The following is a 22084-nucleotide window of genomic DNA, read 5'->3' as shown; positions in this document are numbered from 1 at the left end:
AAGCCTTCTTTCATGCTTTTTTCTTCTTTCTCTGATTTTTACTGGGAAAGTAGGCTAAAAATTAAATAATACTAAGGCCCCTATATATACGAGCCGGGGCATCAGCTTAACCTTAGCCTTTTTGGAACGGAGCGCGTGTTTGAGTGGGGTTCCTTTTCTGGCGAGTAATCGCGTTTGTTGATTGTTCACTGCGAGCGATTATTAGCGGCACGTGAATTATTTATTAAATAAAGTATTATTTTCAGAAAATTTGGCGAAACCCGAAACTTTGCTGTGGTAACCCTAGCAGTGCAACAATGAAAAATCCGATCCAAAGTAGCTGAACTTAAACTGATGCGTCGGCCTGTCTGTATAGCGGCTCTAAATAATACTGTTGAAATTTGAAATAACGTGGTGAAGGCATAGTTGGAAAACAGTAATAAAAGAATTATGTGTGGCTTCGGAACAGAACATTAATGCATTTATAAGATTAAAAAAAGAATAAAAGATAATATTATTACTTACCCTCGTATTGTCAAAGCTTGATTTATTGGTCACATCGTACAATAAAAGTAGAGCTAAAAGAAAAAAACCAAAAAAAATCATTATACTAGCTGCAAAACGTTTTATGACATATGAGGCAGTGAGAAGCAAAGGGATGTAAGTGCTAAAATTAAAAATTTCGAGATAGCCAGTACAACACTGTAAAAACAATTCAGAAACGTTCCTGGAAATTAATAGGCAGCTGATGTGCCCAATTTCTTCCAGTAACATATCTTGGAAAAATCAGGAACGTTTTCCGATAAAAGTCAGTAACCTTTCTGAAATTAAACTTGAAACTTTCTGAAGAACTGCGAAATCTCCCCTGTTAAAGCCAGTCATGTCTCTAGAATCTTCTCGCAAAATTAATTAGGTTTAGTGTTAGTGATTAGAACCTTCCGGATTTACCAAGAAGGCTCCATAGAAATCAGAGCGACCATGGCCCAAGCTATGCAAGAAGGAACCAGCCATATCTCTTGCCCGCAGTTCCGGCCTTGCAAAGCTGTAGATATCCATTGACTTTTTCGCTCATCAGTAAGAGCTTAGTCAACCTGGACAGGACTTAAGCAACCATAGGCCGATACACTTAATAAACACGCTCATTCAATCTTTAAACTGGTTGCTAAAAATATTTTCAACAACAACGAAAAGTCTGCACGCGTGCAACTTGTAGCGATTCAGGAAACTTTTTTCTGATGATACTTGTTTTTACGGGGAAATAGGTTACAACGTGTGAAATCTAGAAACGTTCCACGGAAATAACCAGTAACGTTTCGGAATTTTTTTACAGTGAAATGTTAAGTGTAAATCTCCTTTTTCCTGAGGGAAGATATAGTACACTGTAAAAAAATTCCGAAACGTTACTGGGTATTCCCGTGTTACGTTTCGGGATTTCAATGGTTTTTATCCACTTCCTGGAAAAATCCGGTATCATTGTCAAAAAGTTTCCTGAATTGCTACAAGTTGCACGAATGCAGACTTTTCACTGTTGTGAAAAATAGTTTTACCTCCCAGTTTAAAAGTTAACTGAGCGTATTTATTAAGTGTATCGGCTTCAGTGAAATTACGGCCCGTCCATGCTAATTAAGCTCCCAAAGGGAGCGGATAAGTATGGACTACGTTGCTTTGCAAGAATTGCAGGCGAGTAATATTCTCGTTACTTACCAGCAACTCTGGCTTAGCTTTGGCCATGTTTGCAATAATGCTCTTGGAACTTCCTTGATAAATCAGGAAGATGCCAAGCTATTATATTATACCTTTTTAAGTTTACACTAATTTTCCAGAGACATGACTGGCTTTTAACGGCAAGATTTCTGAATTTTTCAGGAAGCTTCCAGGATAATATCAGGAAGTATTCAGTATGTTACCGCCCTATACCCAGGGCTAGGGCAGAAATACATGAAATACACCGCCAGCTCAGTCAATTCCAGCCGAGGACTGCAGTTTCGTGCTTATTAGCACTCATCAGCCTGGCATAGGAGTGACTGAGCTGTTTTGAGGAGTGATTGGCTGTTTTTCACCTCCAGCTCAGTCACTCCTATGCCGCGCTGATGAGTGCTAATAAGCACAAAACTGCAGTCCTCGGCTGGAATTGACTGAGCTGGCGGTGTATTTCATGAATATCAGGAAGGTTACCTAATTTTAGCGGAAAACGTTCCTGATTTTTCCCAAGATGAGTTACTGGCAGAAATTGGGCACATCAGCTGCCCATTATTTTCCCAGGAACGTTTCTAAATCGTTTTTACAGTGTGTAAACAAAGAAATCGTTGGTAATAGTAGCCCTGGTAAGTGTTGCTACTCACCACGATTAAGAATAACTGTTCAATGAAAGCCTACAAAAAACCGCAACTTTAAACGCATTTTATTTAAAAATTTTAAAAAAATCCACTTACATTCATTTGCTTCTCAATGCCTCATATGTTTTTTTTAAATAAATAATTTAATTTTCGTTCTCAAGTTATTTTGCGTCAGTTTCGATGAATAATTAAAAATAATATCGAATTCATTTTTGGTCCTGAAGAAATTATACTGAAGAATCCTACATCCTTCAATCTCTTGTTAAATAGCTTTTGTAACTACCTTGATGCTAAAAAGCAGTGCATTGATGCATTAAATTATTGCATTTATTTCATTTTACCACAGATTGATGATATGCAGTAAAAAAAAAAAAAAAAACAGATAAAAGTGATAAATATAATCACGAACCAATATATTAAAAATTGAAAAAAAAAAAAAAAACTCTGACCCTAATGGGGTTGTTTTCATCAGTCAAAAGTACTAATCTTCGTGACTAAAATTGATAGAATGAGGAAAAAAAAATCTTTTATTTTTAAAACGTTTAATTTTTCATTAATGTTTTAAAATATCCAGTTTTTCAAAAAAGGCGTGGTCTTTATGACGTCACAAGTGATGAGCTTTGATGCGTACTCCACTGGCGCGCTGAATGCTGAGCTTGCTGTCTCTGCGTTTCCAGCATATATAAAGCAAAAAAAAAAAAAAAAAAAAAATCTTTCGCTTACTTAACTCATGTTATAGACTCTGCCCTTTAGAAGCAAATTACATATCGTCGCTAGTTCCTGTGAGTAAAGATGCTAATTAAATATTGCGCTGTGCGCTAATGGTATTAGTGAATGACATTTCATCACTTGTGATGTCATGTGCAGAAGCAGAAAAAATGAAATAGAATCGGCACACTGTTTGAAATGAATTTTTAAAAGTATTAAAGTTTGCCAAATTATTTAAAACATCGTCAGATCTTTTGTTTTTAAGCATGTTCTTTCAGAAAAAAAAAAAAAAAAAAAAAAACTTTTAAAATTTTGGAAACGACCTTATTGCCGAGCTAATATTAAGATGAGCTTCGTGGATCACAACACACATAAAAGTTAAATGCATTTAATATTTTCTAGATGGCAAGGGAAACATAAAAAAGGAAAATATATCACTCCTTTGAGCTCCAATACTATTATTAGCTCAATGAATCGCACCTAATAAAATTTGTTAGTTGCAAAAGCAGAATCAAGAGAGAAGATTCAAAATCTTTTTGAAAGACGATCTTATGTGATAATATTAATTACAAATATTTTATTTATTAACGAATAAAAACTGGCAACAGATAAAAATTTGAAAGCATTGAGTTTTTTTTAAAGGTTATAGTTAGAGTTCTATGTAACTTGGAAGTACCAAACAGATTCTATCAGAAGCATTACGTTTCGTTCTTTTAATTGGTACTAATATGTTAAAGTACAAATATGTTTTCACTACTAAAATTGAGGATTCAGATATAGCAAAATGGAAAGAAAAAAAAAACACTAAAAATAATTATAACAATAAAAAATATAGAACGTAACGTAAAATAATTAGGTTTCCGAAACGTACGTTAGACAACGCCCAGAACTAAACGAGCCTACTTTCTCGTATGTCAACGTCGATTCTCTCACAATCTTATCTCGTTATCGCGTTTGTACTAGGATCTGAATTAGCTTAAATATGTATGTTTTTAAAAATACATCAAAATATGTTGTAGATGTAGTGTATGACTTAAGCCAAGAAAAAATAAGTTTTAAAAGTATACAAACAACATAAAATTCAATTTCAAATTGTTGGTGGTCAAACTTCAGAGAATTCCATTTTTTTTTTAAATATAAAAAGCAGAAGTTCAAGACTTTTTTCCCTATATGTAAAAGGGGAAAAATAGGAGAGACAACTAGAAATGAATCACATGAAAAAATTCCTGCAAATAAAAATGCCTATTTGAATAAGTAAAAAAAAGAAGTGTAGTAAGAACGATCTCGCAAAGGAGTCTAATTTTAACCAGATAACCCTAAAAATAAATTCCATTTTTACTAAAGGTTTATTTATTTTTTTATCTTTGAAAAAAGTAAATAAGTAAACAAAATAGAGTAAAAGTAAATAAATGAAAAATGGGCAAATAAGTACATGTACATGTATATATAAATGTAATTAAAATTTTGTTCGAATAAATGGGGTGGTTTTCTTCAGTCAAAAGTACTACTTTTAGGCATTGAAATAGATAGAATGAGCAAAAAAAAAAAAAAAAAAAACATGGACCCAGAAAATACTTTCATTTTCCCGACAGTTTTTCTTTAATTAATTTTTTTAAATGTCCGATTTTTCAAACAAGGAGTGGTCTTTATGACGTCACAAATAATGCACTTTGGCGCATCTTTCTACTACGTTTCCACGTTATGATAATCAAGCAGCGAATTAAAATTGCGCTCTACGCTTGCTATCAACCCTATTGTTGCCAATACACGTGAGTAAAGATGCGAATTAGATATTTTGTTCTGTGAATGGCAACATTGAATGGCATTTCATCATTTGTGATGTCACACGACAGAAGTGTAAACAGTGGAAGCGCACCGATTTAAGTAATATTTTAAAAATATTAAAAACTTAGTCAAATTATTAAAAAAATGATCAGATCCTATGTTTTTAAGCATGCTCTTTCAGAAAAAAAATACTTTTAAAATTTTGGAAACGACCCCATTTTAGCCTTTACATTTGAGTTGTTGCCAAAAACAACAATCAGAAATGGCAATTTTAAAATATGTAATCCATTGGAGCAGTCAGAAGCAAAGGGATGTAAGTGCCAAAACTCAGTCATTCACCGATGTTGATTCCAATTCGTTGAATTTACTTTCGCTATAAATTCTCTTTAAATACTGCACCACGCGCAACTCAGTGTTTATAGCCATCATGAGTGTAAAAAAAAAAAAAATATGAACTCAAAAATTCCATAACAAGAAAAAGAAATCGTAATACAACCGCATACATCAATGCAGTCTATCGAGGGCAGGTTGTTTTCCTTGCATTGAGACTACGCTGGCGGAGAGACAAGTTTTACAGAATTCATTAACACATTGACTGCGTCGTCGACAGCCTATATATGGACTCCCTGCGCTAAGCTAATTATTTGAAACAATTTGAGGGAAAACAGTTTTATTGGACTTTTTCATGAATAATACAGCATACAAAACAAATTCTATATATTTTTTTCTAGAAATTTTCCACACTGTGATATTTTTGAGAGCAAGGGACAATACGTAAGGTAGGTTCGGACGCACATGTTTTGCACTGATAACGCGACTCTTTTCGAATGTTCAGAGAATGCCAGACGATGCATTTTCTTACATATGTAAGACATATACTTACGTTTGCTCATTTTACGTTTTTATTTACTCACAGACTACAGCACAAAAAACTCGCGCCCTATCTCGTTTGATCGCGCGCACGCCTGCTTGCATCAGAAAATGTTTTCACAGCAAACGCAGAACCTTGTCTAAATGTTCGTCTATGCGCGGCAGAACAGCCAGGAAAGTCAATGGGACCCACTGAAAAAATATAGCAACGTGTTGGCTGGAGGACGAGTTATCTCGACCCTAGCGCATACAGCATAATTCTGGAGGGCGAGTTATCTCGTACCTAGCGCATACAGCATAATTCTGGAGGGCGAGTTATCTCGTACCTAGCGCATACATCATAATTCTGGAGGACGAGTTATCTCGTACCAAGCGCATACATCATAATTCTGGAGGACGAGTTATCTCGTACCTAGCGCATACATCATAATTCTGGAGGACGAATTATCTCGTAACTAGCGCATACATCATAATTCTGGAGGACGAGTTATCTCGTACCTAGCGCATACAGCATAATTCTGGAGGACGAGTTATCTCGTACCTAGCGCATACAGCATAATTCTGGAGGACGAGTTATCTCGTACCTAGCGCATACATCATAATTCTGGAGGACGAGTTATCTCGTAACTAGCAGTCAATGTGTTAATGGCACTTAACTCCCGATTAAACGGAATGGTCGGGAAATTTCTCGGACCCAGATAATAGGCTGTCCCGGATAATCCAATTTATGCCAATTTCGATGATTATTTTTTAGTTATGCAAAATCTGAACTGGCAAATTTGGATGTTAATTAATGCAAAATAATAATTAAACAGAAGAATTATTATAAAAAAGAAATTTTAATGTCTAACCAAATTTACAATTACATATAGACATAAATAGTTTGTCTTATTGTCTCGTGATAATTAAAATTATAGAGTTTCGTTTATCTTTTTTGTTTTGAGCATTCAAGAACTGCTTATTAAGTTCACTTGACCGAGGTTGACGTTGCTCTGATTTTTCAGATTACAATGACGAAGGCAGTAAGTTTACCTCGATGATTTAATGCTTATTAAGAAGACAAATTTTCGTCGCCATGGTATACAAATCCCTTGCGCTCATTCAAGGCTTAACTTCCAGTACATTTTACTTTGAAAAAAAAAGGGGAGGGCGGGGATTACGTTTTTTTCAGGAAAAACATCGTTATAGATGAACTTAAAAAGTAAAGCTTCATTTAAATACAAAATTTCAAGATTACTAAACCCATTGGGGTTTAGAAATCTTGAAAAAAATGAAAATACCGTAAAGGTACACACTAAATTTTATCTTTATGGTGAATATACGGGTGCAGGTTTGCCACAATAACCAGATCTTAATTACCATATCCTAATGACCATTTCTTTTTGTTATGCATAATGCCTCGCATTACCTAATATAAAAAATCACCAGTCATAATATGACGGGTGCGATTATCTTTTCCATTTCCATTCTAGTCCATTTGCAGAAACAAGAAACTCATCGAGCAGTGTCCTATAGCAATCCGTGATCGCGAAAAACACAATTTGAATTCAAGATATCAAAATTCAAATGATTTTTTTTCTGCTGACGTGCTATCTTCACCTTCAATAGTGTTCTCAAATAGTTAAATGACACTTTTTCGACCGTCCAAATAATTCGCTAATCGAACAATCCGATTCCGGTTAATTGAGAGTCGACTGTATGAGGAAAACAAAAGTTTTCCTCTTGGAGGCGAAACCATACCGACAAGTAGAGAAAGTTCGGGGCGCCGACTTGCAAAAATTATTGGGGGGGGGGAAGGAGGAAGACATCACCGGGGGTTTAGGGCGCTATGTAATCCCACGGAGGACCTCCCCCCAAATAAAAGTAAGATTTTTGTACCTTGAAAATGCCATATTTTCTTGTGTGTATCCTCCTCGGTCCCCTTGTATCACATGTGATACATAAGTTTCATAATTTTTTATAAAGCCTGAAATGCAAAAACAAATTTGGGACCGGTTGTATCACATGCGATACACATTGAAATACTGCATATAATTTTCTCGTTTAGTCAACAGATAGCAGTACCTGTCTATCATAGTGATTTCAAGTAGCGTCTCAGAATCAAAATAAGATGTCTGCGCGTCGTCGAAGTAAGTATTTTTTTTCTTATTTTTATACAAATATTAAACTCTTTTTAAGCTATGCTTTTTATTTGCATGTGTACTTTTTACTAGTTAACACCAAAAAAATAAAATTTTACTGAAAAATTTAAGCATAATGACTTGTTAAATTTGTTTGTATCACATGTGATACCTCCCCCTAGCTCCTATAAATTAAAAATAATTTTTTTTATTGCACTTTTCTACATTATAGTGATCATAACAACTATTTAAGTACCTCTTACAAAATATCAGGCTTTTATTTTTCTCTCGGGTCTGAGGAGGGTATAATTTAAACAAACAAACAGTATGTGACATGGCGTTTTCGAAGTAAAACAATCTAAAAATTTGTAGTATACAAATTTTTGGTTCAACTAGATCATGTCACTTGTCTTAGTAAGAGACATTTTCTTGTTCTATTTTATGGGGAGCCGTGCAGTGCCGAAGCTAGGCACTGATATAAAATAGAGCACTTGCATGGAAGGGCACTCCCAGAGAGGCCGACTTACTAAAAAATTATATATATATATTTATATATATATATACAGTCGAACCTCTATATATCGAAAAAATCTCTATATATCGAATTTTTTTTGAGATATTCGTAGATTTTTTTTCCTCTTTATACTGCTTGTCTCATGAAAAATAAAGGTTAGGGGAGAAAATTATGTTCACTAAAGGTTGCTACGAAGCTCATAAGGAATCTGGGGTTGAGGGGTGTGTAGATAAGTCGTTGTTTCGTTCTAGAATTCTTAAATTTCCTCAAGTTTATTTCAAATATCTTAGTTGTAACCAGTAACATTGTAAAATCAGTTTCAAGTCATCACTTGTGTCTGTTGATTATTGTTCCTAGTCGTTTTAGCTGAAATAAAAATCATTCAGGTTAAGTAGATTAATTTTTTACTTTTCTCTCGATTTGTCAAAACGAAAATCTCCTTATGTTGCGGATCAAGTTGAATTGCCGAAGAATGAAGATGTATGAAGGCGTAAAAATCTAATTTCTGCTATTTTTTTAATTATTAACTTTTATTTAATCCGAATTAGAAATTACGTTTCATACACGAAAACTAACTTTAAATTTAATGTTTTAGGATATTTTAAAGATAAAATAAGATTCAAAATTTGTTTCATCTCTGTTTGTTAAAGCAAGCACTCTTGTTCAACTGCAATTATCTGTGTGAGTCCAGTTGATGTAAACCACCGAGTAATGCAAGATTGCACCATTTCACAAACCTCAATGTAAAGTACTTTGTAGTACTCCTTTGGGATTTTGAAAATGCGCCGTGAGCTGGTTTCGTTGTTTTCATAACTCTTTGGTATTCGTCGATTCCGAGGGAGCGGAGGATCATCATTTTGTGAAGATTTTTCTTTTCAACACAATTCCCAAAAGTTTTCAAAACTATCACGATTCCAATTTAATATAAAAATCAAACCCTCATATATTTTTTCCAGATCAGCAACACTTAGAAGGGCGCGCCGCAACGCTGCCCACTAGCAACAGACTTGACCCGTAAGTTCGCGCACTGGGACAAATTCTAAGTGTGCTTGCAGCACCGTAAAACACTATCATTATTCACACCACTCGCTTTCAGTTAACCTGCTTACTACCGTAATAATGGGGTGGTTTCTTTTAGTCAAAAGTACTACTTTTAATCATTGAAATAGATAGAATGAGCAAAAAAAAAAAAAAAAAAATATTAATTTGAATTTTTGGCACCTTGAATTCAAATTATGTTTTTCGCAATCACGAGCGTGTGTGTATGAATGCGCGTGTAGGCGCATGTGGGTGTGTTTGTGTAGGCGCATGTGTGTGTATGTATGCATGCATGTATGTGCGTGATGTGTATGCAGTGCTGTGTGTGTGTATAGGAGTTCGTGTGTGTGTGTGTAGGATATGGACGCAACCTGGAGACGGTTTTCGCAAGAGGAGCAGCTTCGTGAGGCCGGTCGACGCGGTGGTGGTGCTGGTGGGAAAAGAAAATGAAAGGAATTCAAAACAGTCAAGGGAGAACAATAAGCAATCGTGATGATTGCTCAAAAAAAAAAAAAAAAAAAAAAAAAAACCATGAACCCAGAAAATACGTTCATTTTCCCAACAGTTTTTTTTTTTAAATTAATCTTTTAAAATGTCCGATTTTTCAAACAAGACGTGGTCTTGATGACGTCAGAAATGATGCACTTTGCCGCATCTTTCTACTACGTTTCCACGTAATGATAATCAAGCAGCGAATTAAAATTGCGCTCTACGCTTGCTACCAAACATATCGTTGCCAATACACGCGAGTAAAGATGTGAATTAAATATTTTGCACTGTGAATGGCAACACTGAATGGCATTTCATCATTTGTGATGTCATCGGCAGAAGCCGTAAACAATGAAAGCGCTCCGATTTAAGTACTTTTTAAAAAATATTAAACGTAAACAAATTTATCAAAAAATGGTCAGATCCTATGTTTTTAAGCATGCTCTTTCAGAAAAAAAATACTTTTAAAACTTTGGAAACGACCCCATTATTTGTTTTAACTCATTCCTGAACGTATTTTACCAGGTAAACTATCTCCAAACAAGGCAAATAAAAGATAAATTTGTGAGTTTAGAAAGCATAATATAACTAATAATTTTCTTCATTCATTGGGTGGGGGGGGGGGGGGGGCTCTGCTCCCTCAAAAATATTTTTGAGGGGTCTCGGGAACCCTCAGGCCCTATGGAGTCGGTGCCACTGATGAACAGTGGTATTTAACCTGCGGTGGTTCCGAAAGTGAACTGTTGAAAACAATCCATGAACAGAAAGCCGTGATTTAAATCTAGTTTTGTACAAGTAGACTCTCTTTTTGCAAGCAAGTGCAAATAAGTTAGACACTAAGATAGACTGTTTGTTAAATTCAGTGACATTATGAAGAAAATATTTGTGGAAAGCTCACATTATTTTCATCAATTTTTATGTTGCGACTTTAGAGCAGGAATTAAAATGGAGGGAAGTCCAATCATTGACTTAGTAATAGCTGAACCAAAGAGCTCAAGTCACGTGACTCGACGGCTGGGAATGATTGGAACGTTTTGCGTGAAACAAGCGAAAGGAACCCGATTTTTTTAAATGTATCACATGACTTGGGATCTTGGTTTCATAAATGAAAGTCTTCACTCGCTCCTTTTTCTCTCTTTTCAATGTTTACGATATGTGTGACATACAGTAGTCACCTGCATACAGTCAAAGTAAAAAAAAATAAATAAATAAAATTAAAAAAAAAAATAATTTGAATTTTGACATCTTGAATTCAAATTATGTTTTTCGCAATCACAAGTGTCTGTATGTAGGCGTGTGTGTTTGTGTGTGGGGGGGTATGTGTGTTGTGTGTAGGGGTATGTGTATGTGTGTGTAGGCATGTGTGTTTGTGACTGTGTGCAGGCATACGTGTGTGAGTAGATGTGTGTATGAATGTGTGCGTATGTGTGTGTGGGGGGGGGGTATGTGTGTAGGCATATGTGTTTGTGTCTGTGTGCAGGCATGAATGTGTGGGTAGTTTGTATGTGTGTGTATATGTTTGTGTGTGTGCGCATGTGTAGGTGTTTGTATGTAATTGTGTGTGTATGTGTGTGTAGGTGTATGTGTGTGTGAGAGTTTGTGTGTATATGTGTGTGTAGGTGTATGTGTGTGTGAGAGTTTGTGTGTATATGTGTGTGCGTGCGTGCGTGTAGTTGTGTATGTATGCGCGTGTGTGTAGGACATTGATACAACCTGGAGACGGCTTTCGCTATAGGAGCAGCATCGTGAGGAGCCGGTCGACGGTGATGGTACGGAGGGTTTCGGTGGGAAAATAAAGTGATAGCACATCAAAACAGTCAAGTGAGAACAATAAGCAATCGTGATTGCTCTAAAAAAGGCCGAGTACGGATGCTGTAGAGCCTTGGTAAGCCAAAAACTGGAGTGTTATCTTGACTCTTTCATGCTACTTGGTAAACACGAGATACGAGACAAATGCAAAGACAATATACGAGAGAGGTGCATATAGTATCAGATTAACTCTAGCAGTTTGTAACTTTGTTTTCAATGATTCTACTTATTATTACTATTAATACTCGAATAACACTGTGCTTAAGTTAAATTGAAACAGTTTTGCGTATATGTCTGTTACTGTAAAAAGTTTTAATGGATTTTATAGGTTACTAATGGTGCCCGCACGGCTTTGCCCGTAATAGAAAAATTAAAAGGTCTTTTGGTTCGCCTGTATATTTACAAATAATGTATGGTGAATTTTCTCGCCAGTTGGCTTGTACCCATGTTACGGTTCCACGTTATGATAATTTCGTATCTCGCCCATTGGCTTGTGCCCATGTTACGGTTCCACGTTATGATAATTTCGTGATTTACTCGTCCATCTTATGATAATTGTGTTTTAAAATTGGAATAGAAAAAGAACCACATCGAATTTTCAAAAAATCGCTTCGAGGTGCACACCCCATGCTACAAACTAACTTTGTGCCATATTTCATGAAAATCGGCCGAACGGTCTAGGCGCTATGCGCATCACAGAGATCCAGACATCCTACAGACATTCAGACAGAGAGACTTTCAGCTTCATTATTAGTAAAGATTGTTACATTATTACATTTTCTTTAATTGTTGTTTTGACGCCACAATATTTTCAATATGTAATGTGTGAGACATGCAAGAATTTTGCTTTTAAAGATATCAAAGAACTCATTGAATAAAATATTTTGATAACTAATACGTATGTCTACTAAATGACTTCCTGTAGAAAAACATAATTTCCTTCGCAAAATATTCTGAAAAGTGAGTGGTTCAAGAAAAAAAAAATCAAGGGACAAAATATTTTGTTCATTAAAACCAGTGTCTAATTAGTGACTTCTTTTTCAAAAATATAAATTTTGTTACAAAATATAATAAGAAGAGTAGTTAAAGAAATAAAATTCAAGAAACAAGATATTTTGCTCATTAAAACAATGTTTCGTTTTGTACCAACAGTCTGAAACGCTGAAGAGCTTTTAAGTAAACGGATCTTGCAGAATATAACTCATGTTATTTTGCCATTTGTCAAACATTAAAATTTAACATTTTGCATCAAAAGCTTATTTTTATTCTTTGGTTATACATGAATTTATGGTTTTAAAGTAAGTAAATATCTCCGACATTTTTGCTTCCAAATTTTTACAGAATGCGTTTTAAATTGTGGATTTTCTCTTTTTAGATAAACAAATTCGCATTTAAATCCCAAAAGATAATATTTTTGCATTTAACCACTATAAGCAAATAATGTTAGCAGAAATGCTAAAATTTAAAAGTAATTTACATTACATTGTAAATAAGAAAATAATGGACTGCATTCAGTCCCATTATCGCTTCTAAAAACGCATTAGCTGTTGCCACTTGAAAACTGATTAATATTCACAAAACAAAATATCCGCTTCTACGAATCCTGGAGCAGTAATATACTTTTTTAGTTTATTAGAAATGTTTTCTATTTGCATACACTTTTCTGTAGAACCAAAAAGTTAATGCGTATGAAATTTTATTTTACAAATGGAAAGTTGTTCCACAAACGATATTTATTAAGTCATGACAATTCTCTGGAATGTAAATAAAACGACAGTTCGATAATGATGAAAGGAAAAGAAAGATAAGCTCTACCTCCTTGAAACATTAAGAAAACTTTAAAAGCTTTCGCTAGATTATGATGTAATTATGCGTGTAATAAGAATTTTTTTCTTTTTTCAAAAAGTTATTTTGCAGCGTTGCCAAAAAACGCACTTAGCCGCTGCGTATCCCGATTTGCATGAACTTATTTTTCCTTCGTTGTTAATTCGCATCGGAACGCCGGCAAATCGCATCACAGACGCTGAAAATAACTTTTTAATGCGTTCGACCTTAATTCAGTAAAGGCTTTGTTGTGTTAAGAAGGATTAAATGATTGCTGATTGTATTAGCCCTTCAGAAAAGGTGTTCTCCGTCAAAGTGCTCTTTAAGTACACTGTAAAAAAAATCCGGAAACGTTTCTGAGTATATCGTGCAGCTGTGGTTCATGAAAGTTTCAAAAACGTTTCTGAGTATTTCGGAATCCTCTTTCTGTAATGTCCAGAAACGTGTCTGAGTATTTCGGAATCCTCTTTCTGTAATGTCCAGAAACGTGTCTGAGTATTTCGGAATCCTCTTTCTGTAATTTTCAGAAACGTTTCTGAGTATTTCGGAATCCTCTTTCCGTAATTTCCAGAAATGTTTCTGAGTATTCTGTGCAGCTGTGGTTCATGAAAGTTTCGAAAACGTTTCCGAGTATTTCGGAATTCTCCAAACAATTTTTAAAAACGTTTCCGAGAATTTCGGAATCCTTTTTCCGTGATTTTTTCTAAAACATAATTCTTTATTATAGTATTGCATACCATATCAGTTTCAATTCTTTCATATCTAAGAGCAATAATACAAGCAATTTTAGAATTATTCGTGTTTTTTTTTTTTTTTTTTGGAATTTCTAATGACAAATAGCATGGTTAACAGCGTAACATATGCACAGTTATAAATTTTTGAAAAATTATGAAATAATCTAGTAGTTTCATTCCTAATCACAAAATCGTCGGGGAATTGGAGTGGGGGTACCTTCTGAAAAGTGGGGATTGTTTGTTAAACAATCTTAAACTTCAGTTTTTCTCTCAATATTTTCAAGACAAAACTATCAACATATTGTATTTTTAATGCAGAACTTAAAAACATATCTTGTATCAAACTTGATAGCTTTTATCTTCGGATAAAATTTGACAGGACTTACCTACCCTTCGCGTTCCGGAATTCGTTCACCTCAAGTCAATTTCTCTGACGAACAAAGTGTACCGAAAAGTACCAACAGAGAAATTGATGAATTTAAATATGACACCAAGTCCCCCTGCTGGAACCATTCGGGTTGATTCTTCTGTTCTTGCCCTTTTCCAGCTCATCACAAATATAAATACTTATTCAAAATAGGTTACTGATTTTATTTTTACAGTGTGCACAAAATGCATTATATATTTTATTTATTAAAACATTGAACTCTATTACATGATTATTCCATTTCATATATACGAGAATAACCCCTCCCCCACCATAAAAGTGATGGTGCACCCATAAAATGCTATGAAGCGCCCCCCCCCCCTTGAAAAAGCAACATCATATACATTATAAATCAAAGTATCACATACATTATAAATCAAAGTATCATATAAATTATAAGTCAAATACTTTAATATGGTGTAAAAATACAAAATTATTTTATTAAGTCTTTTTTTTTTTCTTTTTTTTTTCTTTTTTTTTTTTTTTTTTTTCTTTTGGTAAAATTGAGGCTCGTAAAACGAAAAAAATGAAGACACTTTTAAATACATATATGTATCTATTTGCTAAATAAATTAATACACATTTAACTAATTTAAAGCGTTTCGCTAATGCGAATATTTAAAGAGATATCGTCATTTAGATAATACTGAAGCACTATGTTCCTAATTACAAGAGATAGTTTTTTTTTTTTACTTCATACAATCTAGCTACACTGTTTACAAGAGAATGAAAACATGCAACCTTAAAGACAAACTATCAAACCTGACAATTTGCATATTATAACATTTAATTCATAATGCTTGATACATAGCCAAATATTAACTGAGATTGACACATAAAAACAAAGTACACAATAACACATATTTAAATTTTTTTATAATCTTCAATTCATAAATTTTACAGAATAAAACTAGACACACTTGCACTTTAAATATGTGTTCTATGTAATGTAAAATATTTTCAAATTGCAATAGTTCACAACGAAAAAATAATACTGAAGAAAATAGTTTTTTTTAACGAGATTTATATGAACTAAATCTCTTTAAAGTAATAGAGTTGCAAAGCGACTTACCTATTCGTCGGTGGTGGTCTTTTGCAGGCTTTGGTCACCAAAAAGGTGATTTTTATGACAGAATAAAATTCTGCCAACAAAAATTACCCATTTGGTAGAAAGAAGAAAAGTATCCAAGAAAAAAGTAAATTACCTACACAAGTTATGCGACGCAATGAATTTACATGGCGTCCTCTCGGTAGTTATTTGGTTTTCAATTTCAGTTTGTATTCCTTCCGCGAGCATGCGTCGAGAATTTGCACTTCGTACTTAAAAATAAGTGACATAGCTTCAAATTCAATCTTATGACGATACATATGCAAGAAAATATAAGACTTTAGAATTATCTTCAGTGAATTCATGCGAGGAACAAAACTTCTACTAATCCCCTTGATGAGTGTTACTTCGCATACATGAGTCAGCACTTGTTTCATTGCGTGCTTTCGAAAGTTTCAGTTTAGATTTTCTGCTGGACTATAAAATTGTGAGCTGCGCATGCGTCGACTCTTACTTTCTTGCTATACGGGAAACGTTTTTGATTATAGCAGAAAACTGCGGAGGGCGTACGAATCTATGTATTACGGAAAACTTTTTTATATATTCAGAGAGTTTTCCGAGATTTTTTACAGTGTAAAGCGAAAACTTGATTACTGCGTGGATGAAAGTGTTTGTTGAAGAAATTAAATAAATGTAAAGCAAAAAAATTCTGATTTCACAACAGGAAATATTTTTGAACTACGTAAAAAAGCACTCTTTTAGATTTTAGGATTATCAGGTCTCTAAGCAGAAAATAGAGCATTCAATTTCTTTCAATTTGACTGAAAGCATCCGAAACGTTTTTTAAAATGTGAAATACAGTATAACTTCGATTTAACGATACCTGATTTAACGATTTCCTCAATGTAATGATGCATTTCACTAGTTCATATTTAACTGCATTGAATGTATATGCTCCTCGATTTAACGATTTCCTCAATTTAATGCTGCATTTCACTAGTCCGGATTTAACTGCATTGAATGTATATGCTCCTCGATTTAACGATTTCCTCAATTTAATGCTGCATTTCACTAGTCAGGATTTAACTGCATTGTATGTATATGCTCCTCGATTGAACGATTTCCTCAATTTAATGCTGCATTTCACTAGTCCGGATTTAACTGCATTGAATGTATATGCTCCTCGATTTAATGATTTCCTCAATTTAATGCTGCATTTCACTAGTCCGGTTTTTACTGCATTGAATGTATATGCTCCTCGATTTAACGATGTATTTGATATAAAAACAACTTTTTCCTGTCCCTTGACAATCGCTAAATCGGGGTTATACTGTAGTTACCAATGCAATATAGCCTAGTTACCGATTTAATATCTAGCCATACTTTTTGCTATTCAAGCATTCAAGTCATAAGTTATTATTATTATTTTTTTCTGTAATTTCTGAAAGAAAAAGTCAATTAACAGTTTTTTTAAAATTCACTGATATATGCATTTAAATATTGTGCATAACCGCGCAATTCTTAAAAATCTGGTATTCCATTCGCGAAGTTTATAGTGTTTTTGAAAAACTGGCATTGCTTTTCTAATGGATCAAACACTATGCAGTAGAAGCTCGATTATCCGGCCCTCGTTTATTTGGATCTCCAAATAATTTGGATAAATTGTGAAGATTTTAGAAATATCTTCATGCTTACGTGGATAATAATGTTAAATTTCCACAAGGAAAACGAAGTACGCAAAGTATATGCTTTTGTTTTTCTATTAATGATGAAGCGTCTGTGTGATCGTGTTTCATTACATATATATATATATATATATATATATATATATATATATATATATATATATATATATATATATATATATATATATATATATATATATATATTAGGGTGGCCTTTATTTATGAAGTTGTAGATATTTTACGTAACGCCCCCTCAATTTGCTCTTCCATTATACAAATAAATAATCCTTGCAAAATTTTAAGTCAATCTATGAATATTAACCCGTGCTCCTAGGCCCCCTTTTTTTGCGTTTCAATGAAAAAAATGCGGATTTTTTCATTTGTATGCAGAATATTCTTAGGTTTTATATTTAAAGTAATTTTGAACCTCAATAGATGCTGACACTTTCAGACCAACATTCTCTCACTTTCATCATGTAAAATGTTACATGTTAGAGGCTACATGCACACCAATGGTCTTGGGTCAGGCATACCTCTCTTCTGCTCTCGTTCCAAACCAAGCGGCAGGAGAACATTTCCTTCCACCAAAATGGACAGAAGGGATTCTAAAAATCATTAATGATCTTATAGACTAGTGGTTCCCAATCCTTTTCACTTGATTTTTTTTACTTTCATTAAGTACGGATAAGTAAGGTTGTAATATACTTTGTGAAAGCGGTCGAAACTTTGTACTGAGATAAAAAGGGACAACGTACCTAAAAGTATAATTAAAAGCAATAAAAAGGTTTAAAACTCCGCTAACAGCTGTATGGAGGCTATCAAAACAAGCCTCTTCAACGAGCACATAGATGATGGGTCCAAGGTAACCCAAACACAGCCTAAGTGTATGTTTTCTCGTCTTGTTTTATTAAGCAATCACGATTGCTTATTGCTTTCATTTGACTGTTTTTGGCGTCCTATCTTTTTATTTTCCCACCACCACCCTCCGCACCATCACCGTCGACCGGCTCCTCACGATGCTGCTCCTACAGCGAAAGCCGTCTCCAGGTTGCATCCATGTCCTACACACACACGCATACATACACAACTACACACACACACACACACATACACACACACCCAAACACATACACACGCTCACATACACACACACACCTACACCTACACACATACACACACAAACACATACACACAGACTCCTGCACATACACACACACAAACATACACACACACAAACATACACACACATACACACAACTACCCACACATTCATGCCTGCACACAGACACAAACACATATGCCTACATACACATACCCCCCCCACACACATTCATACACACAACTACCCACACACTTATGCCAGCACACAGACACAAACACACATGCCTACACACATACACTTACTGCCTACACACAAACACACATACCCCCCCACACACAAATACACACTCCTACATACACACACTCGCGATTGCGAAAAACATAATTTGAATTCAAGATGTCAAAATTCAAATTAATTATAATTTTTTTTTCTTAACTTGTCCTGTGTTTGGGTTTTCGTGAACCTATAGTGTGGCCCTAATAAGTATAGCCATGACTTTGGCAATTGTTGGCAACTGCTTTTTAGGGTAATAGGGAAGGGTCATTGGCGCTGAGTTGAGCTGAATCACTTCTGTATTATTTTTGTAAGAGTATTCCAGCGCCAATATATCCACGCCAATCACAAGCCCCCTTTTCATTGTACTCTCCTCAAAAGAAGTAAGCGTTGTTAAGGTCGTAGCACAACTTATCAGATTATAACTTTTATGCACTGATGAAAGGGCTTGTTTTGATAGCCGCGAAACAGTTGTTTTCTGAGTTCTGAGTTATTCACATTGTCTCATTTTACACATAAACATTAGACTTAATTAGAATAAATAAATAAAGTTATTTATTTTAGCTACAGCAAGAAATCAAACGAGCTGAATGAAACACGTGCTTTTAACGCATAAACTATTTGATAATAGTGTAAAGCAGAGTTATATTACAATTCAACATTGTTGGCACTCGGTGGAAGAGTCTAAAATTTTGAATTTTTAGCAAACGGGGAAGACAATAAACGGGTAAACAAATCAAGATTTACCTGGTGAGTTAGGCGCAAGTTTTCAGCCGAAATTTATTTGTTATTGCAAGTAAACAACGACGTTTTACGAAAAAAAAAAAAACTTTTTTCGCCAAGGGTTGATTATAGAAACCCAGAATGCTCTCCTTTTTTTTCAACCTGCTTTGAAGTGGACACGTCCAAGGACGAACGCCAACAATGCTGTGGTGAACTACACTTCGGGACTTTGGGATTTTCCTTATTTTCTGCCTTGGCGATAATTGATAAATATCGTTCACATCGTAACTATGTTCGGACCTCATTTCAACTTTGTTGTTTTAAGTTTCACATATTATTTATTTGGCGGACTTTTTTGCATAAATGGAGCATTTTATGTTCATTTAATGAGAACCAGAGTAGATATGAAGGAATAAAAATTTAATAAGTAATATGTATGCCAATGAATTTTATTTACGTTAAACTTCTTTACTAAATCTATCCGGAGGATGTCTGGATCTCTGTGACGCGCATAGCGCCTAGACCGTTCGGCCGATTTTCATGAAATTTGGCACAAAGTTAGTTTGCAGCATGGTGGTGTGCCCCTCGAAACGATTTTTCGAAAATTCGATGCGATTCTTTTTCTATTCCATTTTAAGAACAAAAATATCATAAGATGGACGAGCAAATTACGAAATTATCATGACGTGGAACCGTAACATGGGCACAAGCCAATTGGCGAGATACGAAATTATCATAACGTGGAACCGTAACATGGGTACAAGCCAATTGGCGAGAAAATTCACCATACATTATTTGTAAATATACAGGCGAACCAAAAGACCTTTTAATTTTTCTATTACGGGCAAAGCCGTGCGGCTACCACTAGTAATACATAAAAGATCGACTAAATCCTGCGTATGCAAACAAGTACACATATACGTGACTAAAACTTCCGAATGATAAATTACTGTAACAGTATACGCTTTGCGGGGATTTCAAAATAATCTTCGAAAGTTTCTCAAAGAATTCATTTTAAATAAGTTCGCCGAAAACAGCTGATGCCATTGGTCAGTTTCCATCCAACAAGGAAAGCTGATTTCGAAAGCTATAACAAAGTAGGCAGGCGAACGAGGAATATCTCTGCGCGGAGAATTGCATTAGCGGAACGTAATGGTCTGGATGAGAACAAACTAACAGGATTTCCAGCTCAAGGAATTATTAACTGCGACCGTCCTCGCGGAGGCATCTCTTTCCCGAGCTTAGAAGGGCAATCTTAAAAGGTTTTCAAAACTAAGTTTCTGAAACTGTGCTTCGAAATTTTCTTGAAAGGGACGTAAATATTTTTCAGTTTGAAACAAGACTCGAACTATATAAGCATATCAAAAAGCAAAATTTAAACTGAGGTATCACGTTTTGAACGTAGATATTTCAGCAAACGAAATGTAATACCACAAAGTGGAACGTTCTGGAACAGAGAAAGAAGCCTTTTATCTTCGATAAATGAATTTGGACTACGAATAAAGAAAGACTATGTATAAAATTTATTTCTATATATATAACAATATATATATAGAAATGAATAATAATATATATAGAAATGAATATATATATAAAATTCATTTCTTGTGTTGCTTCAGGTAAGTTGACTCTTAATTTAATAATTTAAATAAATTTTTAAATTAAGAGTCAACTCTCTTTTTTTAATTTAGCTCTTAATTATAACTAAATTTTCTTAAAAATTGTCTAAACATACTTAATTTTATTTCCTTAGTATTTGTTACAGTTGTTTTTATTTTTTAAACACAAATTTTTTCTGTCAGAAAATAGTGGATTAGAGGATTTTTTGGCGTTTTTGAGGCGAACCTGTTGATAATCGGAGAAAGGGGTGTAAGCGCCAAAATTAAAAAATGGAGGAAACTAGTACAAATGATAGGAAAAATTCTCTCAGTTTTGTGGCAAGAGATGATAATATTACCTTCGATAGGTACAGATATACAGCATATTTCATTAAAAAAAATTTGAATTTTGACATCTAGAATTCAAATTATGTTTTTCGCAATCACGAGTGTTTTTATGTGTGTGTGGGGGGGGGTGTAGGGGGGTATGTGTATGTGTGTAGGTATGTTTGTGTCTGTGTACAGGTATGAGTGCGTGGGTAGTTGTGTGTATGAGTGTTTGTGTGTGGAGGGGGGAGGAATGTGTATTTGTGTGTAGGCATATGTGTTTGTGTATGTTTGTGTGTATGTGTGTGTGCGTGTGTGTGTATAGTTGTGTATGCGTGTGTGTGTAGGACATGGATGCAACCTGGAGAGGGCTTTCGCTATAGGAGCAGCATCGTGAGGAGCAAGTCGACGGTGATGGTACGGAGGGTGCTGGCGGGAAAATAAAATGATAGCACATCAAAACAGTCAAATGAAAGCAATAAGCAATCGTGATATTGCTCAAAAAAAAGCCATATCGACCTACCTACGGGTAGATTTTCGCACGCGTTTCACTCAAAACTTTAAAAAGACATTACTTTCCTTTGCACTGACTCAATTGGGTACAAAAACTGAGCCTCCCAAAATATTGGAATTTTTGTTCAGCTGTGAATTTTCGTAGCGTTAGATTGACTAACTTCTATCTGCATGCAATCTAC

The 22084-nt window shown here is 34.6% G+C and overlaps 1 protein-coding gene across 2 annotated transcripts in view; it reads right to left on the bottom strand.

Moving 5' to 3' along the window:
• LOC129228033 (ras-related protein Rab-37-like) overlaps positions 1 to 22084 on the bottom strand; it is a 451604-nt gene that overhangs the window by 109425 nt on the left and 320095 nt on the right. For both annotated transcript variants that reach the window (XM_054862662.1, XM_054862661.1), the window contains exon 5: positions 505 to 557. In XM_054862662.1, coding sequence (XP_054718637.1) covers positions 505 to 557 — 53 coding nt within the window. The remainder of the gene's footprint in view (positions 1 to 504; positions 558 to 22084) is intronic.

Source organism: Uloborus diversus, chromosome 8 (genome assembly GCF_026930045.1).
Source record: "Uloborus diversus isolate 005 chromosome 8, Udiv.v.3.1, whole genome shotgun sequence".
Classification (NCBI taxonomy): Eukaryota; Metazoa; Arthropoda; class Arachnida; order Araneae; family Uloboridae; genus Uloborus; species Uloborus diversus.
This window is presented reverse-complemented; position numbering and strand designations above follow the sequence as displayed.